At 38.6% G+C, this 18,515-nt stretch overlaps 2 protein-coding genes across 3 annotated transcripts; both read right to left on the bottom strand.

Annotated features, from left to right (window-relative positions):
• Positions 1-1,594: 1,594 nt before the first annotated feature.
• Positions 1,595-3,573, bottom strand: LOC148863753 (uncharacterized). The gene is made up of 4 exons (XM_088976279.1): positions 3,520-3,573; positions 3,348-3,400; positions 2,523-2,749; positions 1,595-2,019 (listed from the first exon to the last, which is right to left on the bottom strand). The coding sequence occupies exons 1-4, from the start codon at positions 3,571-3,573 to the stop codon at positions 1,595-1,597; spliced, it is 759 nt and encodes a 252-aa protein (XP_088832405.1).
• A 1,355-nt stretch (positions 3,574-4,928) lies between these two features.
• Positions 4,929-7,493, bottom strand: LOC148863754 (alpha-1,3-arabinosyltransferase XAT2-like). Of its 2 annotated transcripts, none has more exons than XM_088979754.1 (3): positions 7,215-7,493; positions 6,939-7,013; positions 4,929-6,201 (listed from the first exon to the last, which is right to left on the bottom strand). In XM_088979754.1, the coding sequence occupies exons 1-3, from the start codon at positions 7,432-7,434 to the stop codon at positions 5,036-5,038; spliced, it is 1,461 nt and encodes a 486-aa protein (XP_088835880.1). In that variant the 5' UTR covers positions 7,435-7,493; the 3' UTR covers positions 4,929-5,035. The 2 variants fall into 2 exon arrangements, with proteins under 2 accessions (XP_088835880.1, XP_088835879.1); XM_088979753.1 differs by having other exon boundaries at positions 4,929-6,207; positions 7,215-7,492.
• Between the last annotated feature and the right edge of the window lie 11,022 nt (positions 7,494-18,515).

The raw sequence follows: 18,515 nt of genomic DNA on the forward strand, positions 1-18,515 counted from the left end.
CGATCCGGCCGGTCTTAGCTGTCAACGACCTTGCTTCTGAACTGGGTAGCAGGGAACCTGAAATGGAGGAGATGAGGAAGCTCCGGGGGGGGAACCCGGTGTTGTGGCTCTGAAGCTCAAGTTAGAATCCTTCAAAAGAAAGATAACACCAGATAGCGCAAAGTTTGCATACCTTCTTTGTTGGGGGTCAGGGGGCTCTTATAATCACTTAGCGCACTCGCACCGAGGCCCTTGTCAGGTCGAGTATGATTACCCTTGCGCTTGTCAATTCGACCGTCGTCATTTCTATTGGGACAGAACCGTCACTGCCTAACCGTCTCTCTAACTGGAGATGGCGGTGTCAGTGGCGGTGGCAGGTGGCCGTTTAGAGTGCGGCCACCAAGCGTCAGATCCCAAGTCAGTCAGGTGCGGCGCCCTTGGGCACGGACTTCCTCAGTGTCAAGCATGGTACGACTTGTTTGGTTTTGGTGCCCAGAAGGTGATGCGGAGTGGTGAGCGAGGCGAAGTCTTGAGTTCAGAGGTATCTATAGGGCAGGTCAGTTCGGCGAGGTGTATCCCGAACTGTTACAAGGTTGGCCAGTTCGGCGAGGCATATCCCGAGCTGTTACAAGGTTGGCCAGTTCGGCGAGGCATATCCCGAGCTGTTACAAGGTTGGCCAGTTCGGTGAGGTATATCCCGAGCTATTACAAGGTTGGCCAGTTCGGATTACTCTGGTTTTGGGCCAAGGGTGAGTTTGGGCCCCCCGTAGGGAGTTCGATCCGCTGGTGTCCCCTTGTTCACGCCTTAGGCTTGGCCCTTTTGCCGAGCTGTTGTTTCTGCCACGTGTTGCATAACTGTGAGGTCGGGCCAAATCTTCCTTCATCAATTGGCGTCGTCTGTGGGAAACGCTTCAAAAAGCCTCCCTCCAAACTTCCATAACCCCTTTTCTTCAAAAAACCCAACACTTATGGCCTCCTCCAGCAACGCCGAACGTGGCATGGAGACAAACACCACCGGGGAATAACTTCAAGTCCCCGGGGTGTGCGTTGGACAGTTCACCATCCCCCTTTCGGTGGATGGAATCCCCAGCTTGAACGCGCCACAAGCAGTGGCGCTCGTAAACCTTCCTACCACAAGCATCCCCTTTCCTCCCCCTATTGAGACAACCTTTACTGAACCGACTGCCGTCCCCCTGGCAGCCAGCCAAAAATGGTTGGACGACCTGATGCAGTGCATGCGGGCAATGCAAGCCCAAATGCAACAGTTCCAGCAACACCAGCTTCACCAACACCAAGTACTGCACAACATCTCCCAGTATCACTATCAACAGCAGTTCCCCCAACTGCCACTGAACCAACCACTACTTCCACCTTGCCACCCCGCTCCGAGGCCGGTCAAGGTCTCCCCGCAGGATGGACGCCCCAACCAGGGAAAGGCCTCCCAGCCCCAGAACTCCCCTAACAGCCAGGCCTCGTCCTCATGCCGAAGAGAGAAAAATATCATCCCCGCCTCACAACTCGCAGGCGGGTCGGGAACCTCACCTGCGAGGTCGGCACCTCGACGCTCCAAGCCCAGGTTCCCTGCTACCCAGTTTGGAAGCAAGATCGTTGACAGCTAAGATCGGCCGGATCGCGTTTCATCAATTCCACGGTTAATCATCTCCCTGTATTGATTCAACGACTCCTGCCTCTCTAACCTCATCTCTTCATTGAATTTCTTTATAAACGCTTCCACCCGCCGGTTCAGCTCGTCTTGACTCAGCGATGGTACTTTCCGAAGCTTCCCCGAACCACCCGAGGACGGACTCAGCGACGTCTCCAGATTAGTATGGTCCCTGAACGTCTCTGCTTTCTTCACTTTAGCGGGGGTTGGCTCTTGCGTTCCCTGGCTCGGGTTGCTGTGGCGACCGTGTGTTTCCCACGTCTCCGACTTCTTCAGATGCCTCGTCAGTGGCATCGGCCGGCCGGCCGTTATCATCTTCCACGTGTTCTCCAGCGTATCGTTTCGTTTCGGCTTCGCCACTCGTAATGCCCTTCCACCTAATCAGTAGTCACAGTAAACAATGCCATCGGAATGTTAATATTTTCCCAAATACATTTCTATGAACTTTTTCTCTATAAATTGCGATCTCTGTTCACGCATTTGTCTTGATCGAACAGTGCCAGAACTATGTAATTGGAAATTGGAATCTTTATATTTCTCCATAGATTTTAGCGGCAAATAAACGCAGTTTTTTTCTCATCACATATAATGTCCATAAATTATGAAAAACGAAAAGAAATTAAAAACAAAGTAGCAAAAACTGAAAAAGAAAAGAAACCAGAAGCATTCCCGCCGGGCGGCCAGCCGGGTTCACGGCACTACGACGGGAAAATCTCCTTCCACCGCCGAGGAAATTGATGCAAATTATAAACAAAGAAAATGGGCTTCTGATAACGTGCACCAAGAAGGCCGGTACATGTTACCTTCTCGCTAAAAATCTTATCTTTATAATATATGGACAATGAGATCAGAGAGAGAAAGAGTGAGAGTGTAGTAATACCTTCAGGGCTACCTCTGACGATTTTCCGACCAAACCTTACAGAAACCAGTGGTTTCTCGGTTGGGAAGGAATATTCCGTTGGAACCTCCGTCGAATTCCTCCGCTGCGGAGTCCAAGTCGATCTAGAGACAGATGGCGGACGTTCGACATGTGGGATATTTGTGGGGCGAGAGCTGGTGGGGCGCAGATTTGAACTCCTTATTTTAACATTAAACCAAGTTATGATTCTATTATAAGCATTGATGAACAATTTGTCAAAAAAGATTTTCCTAAATTTTTATTTTTTTAATTCATTTTGAATTTTGGCTTTGAAATGGATGAAATTTCCAAAAATTATGCCTTAGCCCAGGGTCATTTACTTGGACACCCCTATAACTTCAATTGCTGAAACCTATTATCTAATTTACATACTACTAAATCACCCCTATAATTTACGAGCGCTATACTTGATTGACATTCCCTCAAGAACAGTTTGTATTTTCATCTGAGAATGGTCACGTGACCTCTTAAAATGAGTAGAAACACAAAAAGATATGAGGTCCGGGGTTTTTAATTTCAATAATAATATCAGGTTTATCCAAACCAATTTATTATGTGGGGGAATGGTTTTGGTTTTAAAAAGGATGATATGGGAACTGGTCATGTGACCATTTTAAAGTCATACGACCATCAATAAGTAAATTAGATGATTGATTTTAATAAGTAAGTGAAATTATAGTGAGTATCTAAAGTGGTGTTTGGGATTAATGTTGTTTCTTCAGAGATGTTTTTTTAGAAAACAGTGTTGTATAAACATAACATTTTCTCAGGTTTTTTATTTGATACAATTGCTGTTGCTGCCATATACATTTTTTCAATGCCATATCAACATGCTGAAACTAGCAATAGTAGGAAAAAATGGGAAAACTTCAGAAACGATATTTTCTCAGACCACACCTCTCCCAATTTCTAAGGCATGATCTGAGAAAATATTTTTCTAAAAAACGGCTAAACAAACAGCAGAAGCTTTTCCAAAAAACAAATTTCTGATGTAGTGCAGATGTAACGCCATTTTCCGAGAAAACGGCATTGGTGCCAAATACCTGGCAAGTGAATAACCCTTTAATGGGCTTCTTTCGTATTATCAAAGAGAAAATTGACAACAACATGATCGCGGGTGTGAAAAGGTACCTAACATAGTGATTTTTCTTAGTCGTCTACTGCATAATATCATTAGTTGTTAAGAACATGCAAGTTACAATCGAAGTCGCCTTGTTTAGCACAACCTTGAGGTGACCTCTCCTCAGCTCTATGTGTGACACCTAGAGGATTGATATTTGATACTCACCATCTAATCTAACAGGTCATAATTGAAACAACTAGTGAGGGCACTAACGAGATTAATTAATTAACTGTCATCCAGCTAATTTTAAATTGTTTCTAAGCTCTAATACTATCTTTTCCACCACCTTTTTTTTTAATTATTGTGATCATATTATCATGTTGATGACATTTTTTTGTGAAGTATTATTTAAAGTGGTATCCTTTGAGTTGCGGGCCTATATGGACACTAGCTTAGTGGGTATACCTCATGGCTCCTTATGCTAAGAGGACCCCCATGGAAAGCTACCCTTTAAAATAGGGGATATCTTATAGCCCATTCATACCCACTACAAATGACTTTGGTGCTTTTTCACAGCCCTAAATAGTAAATATACACCATGCGAGAGAGAGAAAGAGATGTGGGGTTGGAAGGTTCATCTATTAATATATGCAAGCATTGCATATTGTGAGATTACATCTGCGCCCCACAAGGGGGTGCCCCACAACGTCCCACAGTACATTTCTGCCGTGTTTTAGGAATATTGTGTGATTCAAAAGGGGCAATACTCTTAGAGATTTTTTTTTTTTTAATTTTAATTTTCAAGAATCCCGCCAGGACATCTTTAGGAAGGGCATGAACCTTCAAAGTAGTTACATGTCCTAACTCCTAGTATTTAGAGTCCGGATTTGGTCCCAATATAGGGTCCCAACAACCAGTCCCAACGGCTATTGCAGCTGTACATTGGGAATATCTCACTATAAAGGACGAGGGAGATGCTTCCCATGCAGTTTGCAATGGCTGTTGGGACTAGATCTGAATATCGTATGGAATGCACCAATATGTTGTGATACTTTGAATCTTGGTTGGGCCCTAGGCTCTAGAGGAAACAAATTTCATTTCATTCTCAAACGTGAGAGGAAATTAACCAACCTATATATGCACATCAATCACTTGGATAAAGAAAAATCAAATTAATCATGCAATGCATCAATATTTATATAGCTTCATTCCTATTTAATTTGTTAAATTTGTTAAAGAATTCATGTATAGGCTAAAGCTAAGCTACCCAAGATACCCAATAATTATGAAAGACAAACAGATGCCAACAATGAGATGTATATATATATATATATATATATATAAATGTGGATATATATATAGATTTACACCAAAGTAGACTTTGAGTGTGTTCCATAAAACTCCACCAACTCTACTGATCATAGAGAAGCTCAAGGGCTTTTAGTAATGTGGGTTTAAACCTGCTTACATCAAGCTTGACATTTTGGCTATCCAAGTATAAAGCCCTAAGTAAGGGCCAATTATTCCTATGAACTGAAAAGGGGTCTCTAAAGACTGCATGATCAGGTGGGTACTGTTCTATTAGAGAGCTCTCCTCTTCCTTAATCTTATATTCCAAGTACCTTAGTTTCATATCTAAGGCAGGCTTTCCAAAGTCAATTTTAGCCAACCAGTCTAAACCAAAAGGAACAATTTGGATTATTATTGCGTTAGTAGGAAGAAAAACCATGTTAGTGAGTCCAGCACCATGAACCCCCATCAACACATCACAAGAGTTCACCATCTCTGCAAATTGAGACAGACTCGATGTTGCCTCTGCTACAATTACTTCATACCCCAAGCTTGTAGACATATTGGCTATTTCTCCTATATTTGCAAATGATCGAGTTCTCTTCCTTGATATGACAAGAAGCCTAGGCTGCTTATCTTTAATCCTGCTCACTGTTGCTCTCTTCAAGGAGTAGGAGCTCCTTAAGAACTGTGTGAAGTCCATCATGGAGTACCGATCTGGAGATTTTGATGGATCAATGCTGAACTCCTTGTGACACTTGAGACCCACAACCAGATATGGGAAGCAATGGATTTGATGGTCGTCTTTATCCATATTGATGATCTCATATCTAGAGAGCTGGTTCAGTATTACTTGGTACTTATTCACCCAGGAGGATCTATAATCTGTTACGAGAAACTGAACTTCTCCATGAAACTGGTGGGAAGTTATAAAAAGAGGAATCAGTGTGTCGGTGAACTCATGGAAGTTATTGCCCGTGTATCCTGCTGTGGAGAAAACTATGGCCGGAACTCTGTGATTTAGAGTGCACCGAGGAGCTTCTTCATGGCCGACAAGCGATCTCACCGACAATTTGGTAACGTTTCTCATGGCAACTTCGTCTGTCTTCCTCGCATAAGGTTGGATAGTCCACGATTCATTTCTCCCCACAATACCCATTTGGGATGAAACAGAGAAGATGGTGGAGGAATTCCCAAGGATTCTAACATCTCCGGCGACCTCACAGAAATCCGATCTGGGTTCCGACACATTGCACATTATCTTAGTCTCTTCTATCCTCTCTTTCTCTGCAACTTCACAATGGAGAAGAAAAATCATGGCTCAAGTAATGTACAGTTTAAAACTCCAATTTCACCAGAATAGAAGGCAGAACAGAATAATATCAACCTTAGTTTAACCCACCTAACTCAATGAGTCAGCTCAATTGGGGTTTGGTTCTTTAATTTTTGGTCATTTATTTTTTATTTTATACACCCCTATAATTTTACGTAATTATCTATAATTTACCGCATTACTAAAACACCACCTAATTAATTGACCTTTTTAGTTTGTATATATTTTCGTATGGGAATTAATGATCGTGTGACTTTTAAAACGAGTAGAAAATGTGAGAGGCTATGGGCCCAGGTTTTTTTATTTCGAAAATACCCTTGGCAACTGCTTTATTTTATTAATGATTTTCCATAAGAATTGTTCATATTTTCATTTGGGAATGGTCAAATGGCATTGACCCCAGTTTTTTTTTTTTTTGAAAATACTGCCAGCAGTTCTCACATTAAGAAACAAAACCCAGGGCAAAATCAGCATTTGCTTTTCTTTTTTAATTTTCTTTTGATTAGTTCGAACAAACTTTAGGGCCAAAAGCGTCATTTCCTAATCCCACCTAAGAAAAACAGACAAGCAAAAGTTTTGTCTTGTGAATGATGTCAGCTCACAGGGAACTGGGTCGACTCAGTTGAGTTAATATTCATGCTTAATTATTATTTGCATGGGTGTTAAAAAATTATTACAACCGTTTCCATACCTCTTGGCTGAAACCTGCTCATATCCACAACTGAGAGAACATTTAGACCATCATCCATTGACAGGCGCAATTTAACTGCAGTTGTAGAAGAAATGAAAGTAAGAAAAGCTTTGCGATGCTATCACAAACAGCAATTAATAACCAGTTGATATATACGCTGTGTCCTTCAAATTGGGTTCGTACAACTCAAAAGCTTGGATTTAAATGGGTTTGTATTCGATCGATTATATTTCCATGCGTATATATAATGAGCAAAAACAGAAAATTAGAACTTACAAATTGGTAGAGGACCTATACAGGACTTAAAAACAGTGCAGAGGCTGAAAGCAATGATCAAACATCCAGCCAACGCCCCATATCCCAACTTCTTCTGTTCATACCGGCTGAAGCTTTTAGCAAATATGGCGTTGTATGTCACCTTCTCTACCACCCCAGTAAGTACTCCTGGGTTCTGCTGGAGCGCCAGCTTGTCGAGAAATGCTTTCTCTTTGGACATGGAGAGAGAGAGAGAGAGAGAGAGAGAGAGAGAGTAGAAGCTCTCTACCTTCTTTTCAAGACCCAAGAGCCAAATGTTAAGCTTTAATTAAGTATCTCTATGATATGTACTGTAACTTGGGCTGAGCTGCCTTTGGAGAAGGTGAAGTGTAGTTCAATATTATTGAATGCTCTCCCCATTAATTGATTAAATTTGTTTGTTTTGTATGTAGTTTGATAAAATAGGTTGAAAAGGATTGATGATTGACCACTAATCCGGCCATCTATTTGTTTCTTCATTTTTGTTTTTTCTTTTACTATTAGTGATATTTCTTCTAATCGGGTATGATATCCTCTCAGAGCTTGAAAGGGATCGGCCAACTAGATGCAAAGGAGAATTTGAAGTTATTGTTTCAGTAATTATCATAATATAATACCTTTAGGTAACGAAACATACATGATAGTGGACTGTTGGGGACAAGACACTTGAAAAGAGCTACGTCTGTTCTTAACTCAATCAGCAAATAACGCCATTTTTTTCTGTGGTAATTCTTCTACTCCAAATCTGGCTTAAAAATTAGCCAGATCATGATATGGGTGTTGGGTTTTCGATTTTGGGTTCTCAAATCTCAACCCCTCCAAGAGAACCGGCATGTAATATCAACATATAAAGCTGTCAATGGGTTGGGTTTACCCATTCGAACCAAACCGATCAAATCAATTATGTCACTTCTGGTTTTGTGGTTTGTGTCCAAATTAATAATTGGATCGGAATTTAACTCTTCTGTTTTTTTTTTTAATATTTGTTATGCTTCATCAATGTCTAAAAGAGTGAATTCATGGACAGTATATAATAAAAGCATTTGTTTTATCAACATATAAAAAGTTTATTATTTTACGTCAATTTTATTAAAATTATATTATAATAAAATGAAGTTCTAAATTGTTATTATCAAGAGTAATCATAAATGTCAAATATGTAATCTGGATCAGACGCGATTGTCCTGATTGGTAATTGGTTCAATTCTGATTCTGTCTTATAAATTAAAACCGATTAATAATCGGTTCAGGACTGGTCCACCCTGTCCCAACCCATTGAAAGCTCTACCTACGGAGCTACCTTGAGCCGGATATATCAATGATAGGATGCCGATCATAACCTCATTTCTTAGTGGACTATCCACACAGTTGAGTTGTGGTCTCCAAACAAGTTGTTGGTCGACCTTGACATCCTAACAATAGTCACGCCCTCTCTTTCAGCTTTTCTGCTTTTGTGTGGTGGGTTGAATGATGGAAGAAGACAATTTTCTCTTTGAATATTATCTTCTTACTTTGTTACGGCCTTAGTTTATGCTTTTAAATAATGAAGTGGTTCTAATTGTTAATGGAGGTTTCATCAGTACTCAGATTCCCTATTTTTTCTAATGAGGTTTGGCATCATTTTATTGATTGATGCTCTCTTTCATGGAATTAATAAATACAAATGATGGAAGCATCTCACCAAAACCTTTGACCTTATTTGGCAAAATTATAGACCCTCCAACTACAAAACATCATTAATGCATTGAAACCCTACTTTCTTAATTACATATCTTGCCGATTGCCATGAGAATAAGGTTAAGTAAGCAGTCATGTAAATTACTAACTGGCCTAGAGAGGTTCATGCAGACCAATGAGAACTTGACGTAAATGTCTATTTGATCAAATGATTAGTCATTGTTTGAGAGTTTGGACAATTTCTGATCCTCCTTTTAGGCTATTTTTGTTTGCATTCAATTTCATTCGTACCGGTACAAATGTATGGAAGTGCAAATGGGTTCATTTTTATTTTGGGTTTTATTTTATATTTTTTTGCCAGGCTCTATTTTACTTTATTTTCACTGCAAACAAACAAAACAAAGTATCATCATGTAATACTTATCTCAACCATGTGGGTCAGTTATATGAGTTCTGTTTCATTATACTATTATATTTAGTGCCTTATCTATTGTTAAATTATGAACGTTTGAATCATTTCTTACTATTTCAAACCATGTATTTTTTTTTGAGAAAATTCTTGATCAATATTTGTACTTTGGCTCGAGTGAAAATTTGGTCCCCAAATTTTAAAATGCGACAATTCAATATCTGAACTTTCAAAATGTGACAATCTAATACCTTCCGTTAACCAGTCCATTAATCAGCCGTTGAGTGACATTTGAAAAATAGAAAATGCCCTGAAAATGCCTTCTAATTCTCTTTATCAACTATCTAAACATTGACAATAAAATGAGCAGTCCCAAATTCTAGATTTTCTAAACAATCACCAACTTTTTTGAATAGAAGAGGTTAGGATTTGGGACTTCCGTTTTTTGTCAACGTTTGGATAGTTGATAAAGAGAATTAGATGGCATTCAAAGGGTATTTTTGATTTTTCAAATGTCACTTAACGACAGGTACTGGATTGTCACATTTTGAAAGTTCGGGTACTAGATTATCACATTTTGAAAGTTTAGATATTGGATTATCGCATTTTAAAGTTCATGGACCAAATTGTCACTTGAGCTAAAGTATAGGGTATTACTGATCGGGAACTTTCCCTATTTTTTTTGCCCCTACCCTTTATGCAAAGTACAAAGTAAGACCTATAACAATAAAAAGTTTGGATTTTTTTTTTTGTGTTTTTATTATTCCATAGTTTTCAAGGAAAAAACATTTATATTACTTCACCTTATGTACAACAAATGAGGCTTTGATTTAATTAAGAGGGGAAGAAAATTATTTCATTGAATTCTTCCAAAGTTCCAAGTTCCAACTATATTTCCACCCTTCTAACCACAAAACTATTGTTTTTAACCCTTTTTTACATTGAAAGAAAATGAATTTCCATACTTTTGAACCATGAAATTGCATTGCAAACAAATGAAGCCTTAAGAGCCTTTCCAGCCACAACCCTTTAAATCACAGGCGAGAAACCCAAGGGATAAGTGAGTTGATGCATTGTACATGGGGAGAAGGAATTTGGAGCGTTTTTTTAATTGCAATTGTTTTAGGTTCTTTTTGTGTGAGATAGGGTTCAATGCTTACAAGACTATGTTCACACTGTTCGTACAACCTTTTACTGTACATTGGGAATATCTCCATATTTGTATGCTTTTTTTCATGGAGAGATATTCCCAATACAAGGCTGAGGGACTGTGCGAGCACGATCTTGTGAGCACTGAAGTTGATTTCCTTTTGTATGTTTTTACTATTCCAATTTTTAAGAAAAAAGCATTTAGTTTACCTTATGTTGTGTTTGGAAATGATGCAAATAAGTGCAGATGCAAATATGTAGAGTGTAAAATGGTTCATATAAATTTCAAAGTTGGGTTAGTTTTGCACTGACAAATTTACCTTCTTACCAAACAGACTTTTAGCTGTAATGGATGCAAATACAAATTCCAATAAAACATATGCTTTCTTTTTTTATCAAAAGCCCATTTGAACGCAAATTTACTTCTTTTTTATTGATGTACTTTTACATTTTATTATCAATGTAAATATGCATTGGAAAATGTGTTTTCTGTCATTTGTCAATGCATAAATGTAATGTTGTCAAACAGAAGGAAAAGTGAACCAGAGTGTAAATTTACCCTGAATCGGGATTTACATTCCATTTGCATCATTTCCAAACACAACCTTATGTACAATAAACGAGGCTTTGATTTAATTAAGACGGGTAGAAAATTATTTTACTGAATACTTCCACCTATATTTCCACCCTCCTAACCACAAAACTATTGCTTTTAACCCTTTTTACATTGAAAGCAAACACACATACATCATTAGGCTTGTGGAGAACGATATAGTGGATTTGTCATTGCCCTTAACTAGTAAAACCAATAATGCTCCCAAGGTGAGAAAGGAAAAGAGAAATTTAGTAAAGAGTGTAACTTTTTTTTTTGAGGTTTACTTTATTTTGCTTCAGGTTTTATTTTATGTTATTTGTATTGTAATCAAACAAAATAAGATAAAATTTGAAACAAAAATAAATCAAAATTCACACTCAAATCATATGCACTACGGCACTACCATAGTTTGCATCAGTGCAATAAATTTACACCACAACTAAACGCAAGCTAAAGGAATATAACATCAAGTCAACTGCGGGAGGAAAAGTGATGAAATCCAAAAGTTCAGTGGGTCTTCATCACAAAGAAAAGGGGGCAAAATGTCACTACCCCATAAATCACGAAAAACAACATTAGCTAGTGATGCATAAAGATTAGGTTATGTTTGGTTTGAAGGAAAAGGTAGGGAAAGGAAGGAAAAGGTAGGGAAACCTTTACAAGCCTTGTATGGATTTCCCTATCTTTCTCTTCCTTTCCCTACCTTTTCCTTCAAACCAAATATAGCCTTAATTTAGAGAATGGAATGGACCTTTTTTGGGGGATGGTCGCCCTGAATAACCATGTAAGCAGCTTTTTGTGTTTATTACTTGTTTGTTGGCTTCGCAGGGGTCTTATTTGCTTTTTAAAGATTTGAGTGATGAACATGCAGGGCTCACAAAGTTTACTCGTGCAATTCTCACTCTCTGTGTCATCATACCGCCTTTTCTTCCTCTGTTTTTCTTTTCAAATGTTACAGTGATGTTGCAGAAAACTTAGATAAAAATTGATGACTTTTGGTTCAAGCCCTTAAGCATGAAGTCAGATGGGTAATAGAGGACCAAGACCAACCATTAAATAGGTCCTACTTCATAGATTATATAGACCCACAGATTAACAATTAAATGTGGTTATTTTGACAGTGGAGAATAATTTATTACAATCTCTAAAACTTAAATGCTAATCAAATGGCCAAAAACAATCAAACTATGCTGATTTAGGCACATATCCAATCTCTTAAATAGGGCCCATTAAATGGTTGTTGTTGTTCTTCTTTTTCTTCTTTGCTGCAATTAAATGATTGTTGATGATTCTATTATATTGCTCAATATCTTAGCTTGTAGATCCAGCTAAAAGCCTAAAATCTTCGCATTTAAGTTTGGACCTTTTGCAATGTGATTATTTTTGGGGGGTATGCCGCTATGGTAGAGTGATTAGTCGGTGTTCTGACCTGACAAAACTGCAACAAAAATTAATGGTGCAACCCAAGGGCCTGGGTCCAGTCTCAAAGGGTATATATAACTCGGGTGGGCTTGGATTGAACATTATTTTAAATTTGAAGGGGTTAAGTACCGAGGGATCCCAGTCTCAAAGCACGATATGAAGAGTTGCAGAAGTTGGGCCTTTGGGGTAAGCAGTTCCATTTCCACATTAGAGTTTTTTTTTTTTTTTTTTTTTTTTTTTTGGGGCGGGGGGGGGGGGGGTACGCATTTCTACATTAGAGTTGGAAAATCCAGTTTGATGGGCTCTCTCTCTCTCTCTCTCTCTCTCTCTCTCTGCCGCTATTTTGCAATAACCCAATTTAGAAAGCTTGTAATATTTTTGAAACAATAGCAATTTAGTGTAAATGCATTACAAACCTTATCAGGGTGTTTTTAACTTTTAAGTCATCTAGCATATCTATATAACAAATACGTCCACTCACCAAAGATGCGCAATAGGGTTGTTTTCTCAAGTATGTATCATGATAGTTCATTACTTCTATTGTAAAATCAAAGAAAGTTGCTCATCATCTGATGATTCAAGTGGTTTTGTATCAACCTTCTGACATACATGGGCATATTGTGATATACAAACAGCTATGAACTACATTAAGGCTGCATTTGGCATTCCTTCTTTTAAGAACTTATCTCCTTTTGGAAGTTAAAAATTCAGTGTTCACAGGAACACTTTAAGTTTTAACTGCGACTGGAAAAGGAGATGAGTCCTTAAAATAAGGAATGCCAAATGCAGCCTTAATATTCATATTAAAGACAACATGGGTAATCCATTAATTGCTTGAAACTAAGAATTGACTAATGTATCCCAACACAAAATTTCATGAAACAATAGTAACGCAGTGCAATCTGCAAAGACAGCATCAACTTCATATACAAGTCCACTAACTTGAATTAGAAAAAATAAAATATAAAATAAGAACCAATGCATCTACTCTAGCCGTGTCTTCCATCTGTCATCTTCTATTTACCTTTTCCTAAAGATGTTTTAGCCAGTCCACTTGCAAATCAGGAGACATGGCTAGGAATATCTCCCTCAAATACTCATCTCTGAATGGTTTGAACGTTGCCATCACCTGTTCTATCCCAATCCCATTACGCACGTAAATCTCATTAACTTCCATGCACCTAGTAACAGAAGTATCCCTCTTAGATTGCATTTGTTGCCTAGCCTCCATTATTTCTTCAATTTTCAGATTATACAACTTTAACTTGCTCTTGTTCAACTCTGTCCATGTTTGCAAGGCATAAAATATTATATTGGAAGAGTGCTCAGTTTTCTTTATGATTTGACAATCACTGGATAGTGGAGACTGGGCAGTTGATTCACTTTGTGTGTCATCTGGTGTCCAACTATCCCATAGATCTTGTGCCTCTGAAACATGTTCCAGCTCCTTGTTCCCAAATGCCATCTCTCCAGCTGCACTTATCTCTGAGAATAAAATCTAACTCCTCTAAATGTGGGCATCCCTTTTTCTTCATTTGTTCGACCCAACTGTACTTCTGCATTTGAGAAATAGCATTTCAATTGATGTAAAATGAAGCGCAATGCATCTAAAAAACATTTTAGAAAACTTACCAAATAGAGGTGATCCCAGACACACTCATTTGCTGTTATCCTCTTTGTTTGAGGATCTACTGTGACTCCTGTATGATTAGTAAGGGAGCAGTAGTTGTTGTGCATCTTTTTTAACTGATGATACTTATTTTCGAACTGCTCTTTGTTGTAGGCTTTTTTGTTGATTTTGTTAAAGTTCTCCATGATAAAATTCCATCCGTTAGTGTCAAAGGAAGAAGTGGGCCTGTTATTTGCCTTTACTTGTTGGACCATCAAATCAATAAAACACTTCTCCTCAGCATCCGTCCATGTGGTGATCTCATTTTGCCTACTGTCATCATTAACTTGTATAGGTTGGGATTCCATCCTGTATATGGGAGACAGCTTCATGTATGATATTTTTGGACATGAACCTTAAGATCATAAACCTCATGGCCCTCAAGACCACTAGCCCAGCTACTTGACAACCACACAAATAAAACATATTCTGAGAGATGGAACAAATCTAACCAAAAAACAAAAAGAGCAAATAACAATTGTTGACATTCCAATAATCTAGTCCATAACTGCCACACCATCTGGCCCTACTGCCCAACCACTGAAAAAATGGCTTCATCCAAGTAATAAAAAGAAATAGTAAACAAGAATGCACAATTCAATAATATGATCCACCATGCATATCACATCCAGCACTCATGCTATTTGGCAAATACAAGGGAGACCGATTTATATGCAACAAAGACAAGTAAACTAAGTATATATCTGAATATAACACTGTAACTAGCATCAATATTATGCCAGAGGAGTTCAAGTAAATAGCAATGTTATAAAAAACTTGAAAATTAAGCTTTTTATCTGAACATCATGACACCAAACCTAGGAAGTACATATTCACATAAACAAAACTAGGACCCTAACCAAACTAAAACTGATATCCACTGCACTTTACCATGCTCTTAAAAAAATAAAATTTAGAATCCATGCAATCTATGATGTCTCCTAGAACCAGTAGCTGTTCTCCCATCTTTAGACCACCATTGTTGGCTAGGGAAATTTATGAATGCATTTCTCTTTTCAGAAGCTCTATTCTGCCCGTCTTTGAGAATTGGAAGGACGAATTGGCTTGAAAAGAGGACTGCAATCGTGGTTTCATTTTTGTTTCTTTTACATGGTTCCTGCTAGGGTAGTTTCTGCATCAATGGATACAAACTGAGACAATGGGTGTTGATTTTGGTCAGTTATATCTTCAAAAAGGAGTAGCTTGTCATAGGATGAAGACTGTGGTCGCATAACAATTCCTCCAATAGCCATTCTAGCAAGCAAATTGAGCCCATTCCAAGTAATTTATTCCATCAAGCCTTACAGTAGTGATTTGATTGCTGTTAGCTTCTCCCATACCTCCAAGACCCTTTCTTGTAATCATCTCCATATGACTCCACAATTCACAAAAAATATTTTCACAAGTCAAATACCCAAAAACAATAGTCACTAAATGCAAACAAAGCAAATCCATTCTCTACATCTTATCCTAAAGCCTCATACAGGGTAAAAATAGCCTTGGAGAAGAGGGTGAACACCCAATCGATCTCTCCAAAGTCAAATATAACCCACCTACTAGTGATTGATCTCAACAAGAGATAAGAAGTAATCAACCAAAAGGCACTTGACCAATCCAAGCTAGCCATAAATAGCAAAACCCCAACTAAACCTCCTTCCAGCCTAGGAAAAAAGAGAGAACACCAGGTCAATCTCTCTCAATGTTTTAAAAGATGTGGGAGGCATATGCAAGGCACCATCAAAATGCCCCGAGGCACATGTTGGGGCATTGATGCCTCTGAGGTGTATGCCTCAGGTGCATGAGGCATATGCCTCACATGCCTTCTACAAGAAGCATATACCTCATACAAGAAAAACAATATGACTCCTCCTCCTCCTCCTCCTCCTTCCTCTTGAGAAAGCTTATGCCTCCTTGTGCTTTGGAGGCTTGTGCCTCTTGTGTTCTGAACTACACCTCACAACAACAATAGTCAATCTCCAAAATAGGTTGTAACAAATGTGAAAACCCTAGGCGTTGCACCACACACAATATGTGAAAAACACCTTTAAGAAAAAAACCGACTTGCTTCTTTCTCTCATGTTTCCACCTTTGGACTGAACTCCAAGACTACTCCTTAGAAAGCAATCAAAACTCCAAAAGCTTTAAAAACCAGGCCGAACAAAAAATCAAACCCACCCTCTACTTATCTCATGCAGCTGGCTGGTCTAGGTCTGCATGAGTCTAATGATAAAGGTTAGAAAACCTGCTCTAATACCAATTAGCTGAATAAAAACAAAAGAAAAGATCTGTACTTGGTTACAACAGTAGAAAAACAGAAGAGAAGAGAGGAGGGAAAAGAATGTAGAGAAAGGCCAAAAGTGTAGCAACTGCCTCCTTCTTTGGAATTTATACTGATGAAATAAGATGCGATGACCAAAATACCCTGATGTCCAATGATGTGATAATAAACATAAGAAACATAATGTTTCTATAATATATAACATGTAAAATATCATTATCTCAATACTCAATAGTCACATGAAAATAGAACTAGTTCAAAACATGGTTTCCTAATACATCTAGGCTGTCATATGAAACTCCATCCATCATGAGATTAAATAACTATGATCTTATATGGGACTGACAAGTCAACCTCAGATTCCTGGTAGGATTGTATGGAGGTTCCACAAGAATGATTCATGATTGGTTGGATCCAAACAAAAATATTACCAATTTCAGGTCTAATCTAACAGACCATGACTCATGGAACTTGTAAAATATAAGTGCAGAATAGCCTCCAGTTTTTAGCTTGTTCATAATCTTAGGCCAAGGAGTGCTGGATTAGACCTGCTAACATGACAAGGGAAAACAGATACTTGACAATATCAATTCTAAAAGTCGAGTAACAACTGAACACCCCAATTGTTGAGCTTGCCTTGCACAGTCTATTCCAAGAAAGGATAAAGGCTTAATGCTTCTATAAAAATATTTGCCAAAACCCTTAAGAAGATGAGTTGGAAATAATGCTTTGTTAAGTAGAACTGTATTTGCGGCTTCTCATAGCTCTTACAATTTAGGAATTTCCAATTCAAATTGAATTTCATTATTCTCATTTCTCTTTGCTTAAAGAACTTATAAATTACATTTCAAGTGGTGACGTTTATACATAAAAGCCCACCCCACGCAGTTGGGTCATATATTTGTTGAGTTGAGTTGAGTAGATGCCTATACATAAAGTGCATATACACAAAAAAAAGGGACGTCAAGGCTTTATCCTTCACAATTTAAATATCAATAATTAGAACAGAAATGGCTTCAACACCCACAGTTGCATCGGGCAAACGGTTGGTGCACATTACCTAGCAGGTAATCGAATGAAAGAAAATATTTGAAGCCTGCATGAAAGGTAACGCAAACAGAACAATGAAGAACATAGGAAAAAAATTGTGAGACAACGCAAGAGTTGATTGTTACAGAACATGAAGAATGCAAAAGGGAAGGAAACAAAGCCCACCGGTATGCGATTAGTGCTGTAAAGCATCCAAAACCAAGAAGACCGATCAATATAGACAAAACAGTCATCAACTCATTATACCAAAAAAATAGCTATTACATTACATCCAACAAGAGTGATTAATACGTACTTCGAGAGGAGGAGGAGAAATCAAAGTTTCTGCTATGAGTCTTGTGGCTCCGGCGGTCGGATTAAGGGGCAAGTGGTCGTTGCAAGACAGCGCAAGAGCTTCTGAGTTCTGAGGCTGCTCGACAATAAAGAAGACAGGACTTGTCTCAAGGGTTTTGTGAAGTCCAAAGTCTGAAACAATGGTGTGGTTCCAGAACCATAAATACACATTCCCGAACGCAAAATCATAGTTCTTTCTTTGTGTTTCAGAACGTACCAAGCCAACAGAACAACCCTATAATGAGCGGGAAATGGACTAAAGAATTTGTACACGTGTTCTCTTACGGTACTCCCCAGTCGAAAGATTATACTACTTTAGCCACGTGGCAAGATAGTCTCTCGATAGCATTCTCTCCCTGTCCGTGTCTCTACATGCCATTTCGACGGTTGATATCTCATTTGATATGGGAAGCATCAAGCACGCCGACGCCGACTATAATATCTCATCTGCCATCTGCGCCTCAATAACTGCTGCTTTAGCCGTCTGAATTCGAGATGGAAAAGATGCAGTTCTCTGCAAATCAACAAGGGAAGAGCTGGGTTTGTGAAGGAGAAGTAGCAGACGATGCAGTTGGGTGGTGTTGGTTCAGCTCTTGAGGAAAGGCCAAGTATTTATTTTCCTGAAATTCACTCAAGTTATATGAGGACTGGGGGTTTCATCAGATATGCTTTGATGCTGTCGAAAGCATTCTGGCAAGCTT

The sequence above is a fragment of the Nelumbo lutea genome, chromosome 3 (assembly GCF_056320005.1).
Source record: "Nelumbo lutea isolate HS-2025 chromosome 3, American lotus-T2T, whole genome shotgun sequence".
Taxonomy (NCBI): Eukaryota; Viridiplantae; Streptophyta; class Magnoliopsida; order Proteales; family Nelumbonaceae; genus Nelumbo; species Nelumbo lutea.